The sequence below is a fragment of the Echinops telfairi genome, unplaced genomic scaffold, assembly GCF_000313985.2.
Source record: "Echinops telfairi isolate 266 unplaced genomic scaffold, ASM31398v2 ScPeMD7_655;HRSCAF=1070, whole genome shotgun sequence".
Taxonomy (NCBI): Eukaryota; Metazoa; Chordata; class Mammalia; order Afrosoricida; family Tenrecidae; genus Echinops; species Echinops telfairi.
This window is the reverse complement of record NW_022104553.1, coordinates 10,811,385-10,818,600: the sequence shown is the minus strand read 5'-3', so window position 1 is coordinate 10,818,600 and position 7,216 is coordinate 10,811,385. Positions and strand designations below refer to the sequence as shown.

The window sequence follows — 7,216 nt, the reverse complement described above, 5'->3', positions numbered from 1 at the left end:
CCCTCGTCATTCTCAAAACATTTCCTCTCCACTTAAGCCCCGGCATTAGGTTCTCATTTTCCCCCTCCCTCCCCGCTCCCCCCTCCCTCATGAGCCCTTGATAGTTTATAAATGGGTATTTTGTCATATCTTGCCTGAATTTCATATCGTGAAAAATATAAGCCCCCAAACGAAAAAGCATCAACAACCCTAACAGAGAAAAACCTCCATTTACAAGAGTAATAAAAATTAAAGAGAATGTAAAATGCATCAAAAGGAAGAATCTATGATACGGTGTTGAATTTTAAATAATTGCATTTGCATCGATGCGCTTCCATTGCTCTCTGCCTGCCTGTGAATGAACCGTGCAAAGACACAGAGTTAAAAGTCCCAATAGGAAGAACATTCAAGCATCTTAAGTGAAAAGAACTCAAGAAAAAAGTCAAGCCTCGAGTTGCAATATTGGAAGATTCTGTGCACAAAATAGTGAACGATGGAGCAAGCATCCAAAGAAGATGGAAAGAATGCACAGAGTCACTGGACCAAGAAGAGCTAGTTGGCACTCAACCATTTCCGGGGGTAGCATATGAGCAAAAGCCAACGGTGCTGAAGGAAGATGTCCAAGATGCACTGAAGCATCAGCCAAAAACAAGGCTCCCAGAATTGATGGAACACCAAATGAAATGTTACAACAAGTTGCTGACACCCTGGCAGTACTCACGTGTCCCTGCCAGGAAATCTGGAAGATAGCTACTTGTACACCTGATGGGAAGAGACCCGTGTTGATCCCCATTTCAAAGAAAGATGACCAACAGAATGCACAAATGATAGAACAAAGTTATTGTTCTCACGCGCAGCCAGTGTTGCTGAAACTCACCCAACAACCGTGGCAGCAGTCCGTTGAAAGGGAGCTGTCAGAGTTTCGGGATTCAGAAGAGAAGGTGGAACAAGGGATATGATTGGTAATGTCTGATGGATCTCGGCTGAAAACAGAACCAGAAAGATGTTTACTTGTATTTATTGACTACGCTAAGGCATTCGACTGTGTGGACCATGACAAACGATGGATCGCCTTGAGAAGAAGGAGGATCCGGAGCGCTGCATTGTGCCCATGTGGAACCAGGACAGGGATCAAGAGGCAGTTGGGCAACCTGCACCAGGGCAGGCTGCATGCTTTACAATCAGGCAAGGGGCACGCCAGGGTGGCGTCCTCCCACCACACCTATTAGATCTGTAGACTGAGCAAGTCATCAGAGAAGCGGGGTTCACGAGGAGTCAAGGAAGGTTTTGGAACAACCTGCCATGTGCAGGTGACACAATTTTGTTTCCTGAGAGCCAGGAGGACTTGAAGCACTTGCCGATAAAGATCAATGCGTACACCCGCCGGTATGGATCACAGCTCAATGTAAAGAAGACCAAAATCCTAACAACTAAACCAATAAGTTCCATTTTGATCGACGGAGAGAAGAGGGGTTACTGAGTCCCCTGATAGTTCTATCTGCTGTCGTTTCAGATAGCTCCGCATCACTTTCCATGAGGATTGTACATCTTTACAAACCCTCCTGCAGGGTAGAAGAGTTCCCACCTCTCCGCACCCTCCCAGGGTTTGTATTTTTGTTTGTTTCATTAGGCATCTTGGTGGGTTTCCATGGATGTCTCCTCATTGTTGTGCTTTGCATCTCCCTGAGGGCTAGTGAGATAGTTTATTGTGCCAGCCTGGCTGATAAATGCAGGTGGGATTGACTGGGGGGCGGAGAGATGGATGGCTTGGTGAGCCTTGCCTTTCCTGTCTCTCGCTCTGTGATCATCAGACCAGTGTACGGCTGCCTTGCTTGTTCTGTGCCTCAATTTAAAGGCTACACTGCCTGTGGGATGCCTAGCCTGTGGACTGTGTTGCTGTAAGTTGAGGTCTCGTTAAGACTTCTCTGGAGCTGGGGACTGGAGGTTGGTGACCTGCCTTGTGATTGGCTGCTGTGCTGACATAGCCTAGCTCTCTCTACAAATAGAGGAAGATCTGGCATCAGACAGAGACTTGAAGGACTGCTAGTCTCTCAACTTTCTCTCATGGACGTGAGTTGCACTAAGCCATTTATAGTGCTTTCTAATTTAACTGTTTATTTCTTGTATTGTATATTTATCTGCATATGATTTAACAGTTCATTTCTCGTTATATATCTAATTATCTTTATAAATAAATATATTATATTATCAGGAATTTGGTTTTATCTCTCTAGAGAACCCTGTCTAACACAGCTAGTGAGCGTGAGCATCTCTGCGTGTGTTTGTTAACCATTTGATTGTCATGTTTGCTGAACGGTCCACACCTGCCCCGGCTTCTATCACACCTGCTCGCCTTGAGTACCTTACAGCACTAGTCTCCTCTGATAAACTGTAGCCTTGCTTGCTTTAGCGCATTGACTATTGATTGCCCTTTCCTAGGATGGAGACCTACTAAGGCAGTGACTCTGTGTCTGTGTTGTGCATAGAGCAATGCCCAACATATCATGACACGCTTTGAACACTGGAGCAAGAAGGCTCATTCGTGTGTGCATACACGTGTGCTTAGGACGTTAGTAAAGCAAGGAAATCAAGAAAAATGAGGGGGAAAGGTATGTTCAAATAGCACATACTTTGTTCTAATAAACACTAAAGAAGTCATCATGGGGCAATTGCCAGAGTTTTTTAGACTCCCCTTATTATTTAACAAGTTTTAAAATGTTTAACTATAATTAATATGGGGTACCATAATCTCTCGGGAGGCGGGGGGTGGGGTCCCAGAACCTCCACCCATCTGGATGGAAAGAACCAGCAGCTCATGCGTGGATCCCACCCAACCCAGGGTAACAGGGTCGAGGTGGGGGAGCACTCACCTGTGGCCCCCCACGTGGGCAGCTGGAAGAGGAGCAGCAGGGAAGCGAAGCTGCAGAGCCCAGAGCAGCCAGGGGCACCCTCCATTTCCTCCGAGCTGGGAGGTGACGGGGCAGGAGTCAGTGGGGACCACCTGACAGAAGGCAGCCCGCCAGTTGCTCCCCCGGGGTCTCTGGTGCATCATCGTGTTTACAATGCTCAGGGCCCCACACAACCCTGATTTTGAGAAACACTGAGCCTGGACCCTCTCCGTCCTTGAGGGGAAATTGTGATGACAGACAACCGTTAGGAAGAAACCACTCCTTCCCTTCCCACCCCACTAACACACCCACTGCCACCTCACTATCCAGACCCCAGGACTGCCTTCCTCAGCACCTGTGCCCTGGGGAGCCCTTCCCCCCACGAACAGGCCACTCCGCATATGCCAGGTTAGAGTATCCTGGCACAGGTCTCAGGCCACATGCGCATACCAGTGCCCACTGCTCCTTGTCCTTTCCCCCAAAGCTGCAGCCAGGAGGCCACCTGAGAAGCATCAGGGGTAGAGAGCATCCTCTGAGAGGCATGGCACCCATCACAGACACCCTGCTCTGGTCCGTTTCTTTGTGAGGGTCACCTGCACTTCAACCCCAGCCCTGCCTTCCCTGCTTCCACCTCGCCCAGTCTGTGTCTGGGGCACCACTTCTGGCTGAGAGGTCAAGGGCTCTGGTTGGAGACAGAGATTGAGGGGAGGGAGGGGAATGAATGCTAGTCTGAAATTAAAAAGACCCCAAACGACAGGCTGCATGTGGAGGCGGGAAGGGCAGTGTGTGGGTCAGATTGTGACCCGGCCTCCAGGCTCAGTCCCTCACGACCTGACTGTTTGAGGAGAATTGGTGTAGTGGTGATGCATGGGCCTGCTCACCGCAAGGGCAGCAGTTCAAAACCACCAGGGGCTCAGAGGGAGAACGATGAGGCTTTCTACTCCCCAAAAGGAGTTATCGTCTCAGAAGCCCACAGAGACTGTGCTATCCTGTCCTATTGGGCAACTATGAGTCAGAATCCACCCCGTGACCGTGAACCTTGGCCTTGTCTGTCTTGGTTTCCTCAGTTACGAAACGGGGAAAGTCTCAGCATTGCCCTCAACCCTCTTAGGGGTTGTCATGAGGATTCAATGCATTGATATTTGTAAAATCTCTACAAGTAAAGCCTGGTCCTCGTCATGGCTACATAAGCATCTATCCAACACATGAAGAAGGTCAAGACGCCATGCTGTCCCCATTCTTCCTCGAGACAGACTAGGTGGACCAGACACACACACACACACACACACACACACACACACACACACGCCTTCAGCCCCTGGCCCACAGGCAGCAGCACAGGCAACTCACCTGCTTCTCCAGTTTCCGGGCCTGAAAGGTTCTTCTCCCGGAGTGTCCCCAAATGCAACAGCTTCAGAAGCTTAGGTGCCGCTGAGGGCCTCCACAGACTGCACGGCTGCCCTCAGAGTTTGCGATCGCAGTGAGCTGCTCCGGGAGCCCCCGTCCTTGTGTCTGGTCAGACACTGCGGATCCAGGGCGCCCCATTTCTGAGAGACAGATGGTTCCCAGGAGAGCCCCGAGAGCAGTGTCACTCCAGGTTGCAGAGGTATCTGCCGAGACCCCAGTGAAGGGGTCCCCACAGAGCGCTCCCAGACAGAAGAGCCACCTCCCTCGCTGCCTCTCCACAGCCTCAAAGTGAAAGCTCACAGCACAGCCCAGGGAGCCTGGGCCCTGCCCTCTGGACATTGCTCTCTGTTGTTACAGATGACGGAAGCAGGGTGGTCAGAGAAGGCAAGGAGGGTCACACAGCGACACAGACCCAGGGACCCTGTGTTCAGGACCTCCCACGGACAAGCTTGCTTCTCGCCCTGGAAGGTACGGATGGCGTGTGTACACAGCCAAGGCTAATACTCAGTTCTACACGATGGTGTTCCAGCACCCAGGGCTGCAGGAGCCTTTGGAGAGCAAAACTGTTTACGTATTCAACTCCTAACGGAAAGGCTAGCAGTTCAAAGCAACCCCAAGACCCTTGGAAGGCATCCTGGCAAGCAGCTTCCTGAAGCTCACAGCCTTCAAACCCTGTGGAGACAGTCCCAGTCTGCAACACCAGGGTCATCCCCAGTCACAGCCGACTGGAAGGGAACCGAGAGGCTTCGGGTCAGCTGAGATTCTCTGGGTTGGTCAGTTTGTGCTTTAAGCAGAAGTCTGTCTCTACAGGCTCCTGACGTGAACGGTTCAATGCCATGTGGGAAAGAGAGCCCAGCCCGAGTCTTTGAGCAGGTCTTGGGATTGCTTCACTTTTTATTGTTATGTAATCATTTTATTGGGGGGCTCTTACAAATCTTATACCAAGCCATCATTCAATTATATTCAGCACACTAGGACCTAGGTTGCCATCCACATTTCCAAAACATTTTCTTTCTACTGAGCCCTTGGTATCAGCTCCTCTTTTTGCTCCTCCCTCCCCCACCCTCCCACCCTTGTGAGTCCTTGATCAATCAATTGTATATTATTGTTGTTGTTTTGTGTCTTTCACTGTTCATTGGTGATTGCTTTTCTTTATCATATTTTATTCTATTTTTAATGCCTTTTATTTTGTTTTACTTTGCTTTGCTTGATTTGGTTTCATTTCATTTCATTTTGGGGCCCACAGGTAACCCAGGATCTCCCCATAATCTGGCCACCAAGGAGTGTACACTGGGTCCAGCCACAGTTTTCAGGACCACAGCCCGGCCTTTCTGACTGAGCAACATGCTACCGATACTTCATATTTGTCATTTCACAATAATAAATATATTCTAGCAACAGATCATGTAGCCATTATAATGTATTATGATATTTTCTTTTTTTTTTTTAACATTTTATTAGGGGCTCATACAACTGTTATCCCAATCCATACACACATCAATTGTGTAAAGCGCATTTGTACATCGTTTCTCAAAACATTTTCTCTCCATTGAAACCCCCGACATTAGGTCCTCATTTTTCCCCTCCCTCCCCGCTCCCCCCTCCCGCATGAGCCCTTGATAGTTTATAAATGGGTATTTTGTCATATCACCAATCACCTGCACTACCGTGGCTCTCCCTGCCTAAAGACTGGCAGCAGCTCCCATGCCGCCCAGAAGAAGACCTTGGAGCACCAGGTCTCACCACGAGCCCCTCTTCCGGCAGCTTCCCATCTAGCGGTCACCTGCATGCATCCACTATTTCTACCAGAAATTGGAAGTCACACTGGGTATGAGATCGCCCTCTGATCCATCTGCACAGCAGGCACCGCCATCCATGCAGTGCTCACGTCTCCGGATCTGAGCTGTGGCCTCCTCCTGGGCCTCCTGCCTCGTCTCCACCCTCGGTCCTCCCATCCATTTTCCGTGTCACACTCATTGGTAGGGACCTGGAGCGATTTCCCTTTCAGTGGAAGGAGATCAAACACAAGGCTGCTCTACAGAGGGGCCTTTATGATGCTAGCTTAAGCCAGGGCTCCAGCCCTCAGGGGCTTAACCACGCACTGTCTTGGGCTAGGGCCCTGAACAAAAGAAATTCTTACGTATATATCTGTGAGGTACATAACGGGGCGTTCCCAGCTCCCCCTTTCCCCCCACCCCCTGTCAGTCCACTGATTGGCTCATTTGAGGTAGCTTGGCCGTCTGGTCCTTTGTGGAGTTCCCGCGCTGGCCGGGTCGTCCTCCCCTGGCGTTTGGCCTTGTCTTGCTGCTCCCGGCTTGGCTAGCCTCAGTTTCCCGGGTATTCTACTTGGCACTGCTAGGAAACATGAAACCACAACCTGCGATCGCGGTACCAGTCACGGGGCAATCTGGCTTTACATCATGGTCCTCTTAAAGTCAGCGGGCCGTCCATCTGTGCCGCTGCCTTCCGGCGGATTCCTGAACAATGGGGTGGGCGCTGCATCGCCTCTAACTTCCTAAGAGGGGCGAAGGAAAGTCACCACCAGCAGCACCCACCCACCTACGAGCTGCACGGAGGTCAGACAGGCCGCCAACCTCTCAACATCTGTACTGACCCCATTGTCCCGCCCACGGGGCCCTCAACTGGTCTGCTGGATAACTGGATATTCCATTATAACCACCGCAGAGACCACACTCACTGGTATCAGGTGTATTACAAGGAAGTAGAGGTGACAATTGGGATCAAAAATAGTGAGGATACAATTCTCTGTCCAGCATACCCTCTTCTCAGCACTGGCTGCAGGCACACCTAGACCCACAGCCTCCCCCCAGCACCTTGGCGTCTACCTTAGTCAGGTAAACGTCCCAGAACAATTTTAGCTCTGCCAATAATTGCCCAAAGGCACTCCACTCCACAAGTTAGTCTCAACCCAAAGTTGCTCA

General features: G+C 50.3%; 1 protein-coding gene across 1 annotated transcript in view; it reads right to left on the bottom strand.

Annotated features, from left to right (window-relative positions):
- LOC101647350 (butyrophilin subfamily 1 member A1-like) overlaps nt 1-2,934 on the bottom strand; it is an 11,171-nt gene extending 8,237 nt beyond the window's left edge. The window contains 1 exon segment of the mRNA XM_045292265.1: nt 2,850-2,934. Coding sequence (XP_045148200.1) covers nt 2,850-2,934 — 85 coding nt within the window.
- Nucleotides 2,935-7,216: the final 4,282 nt, after the last annotated feature.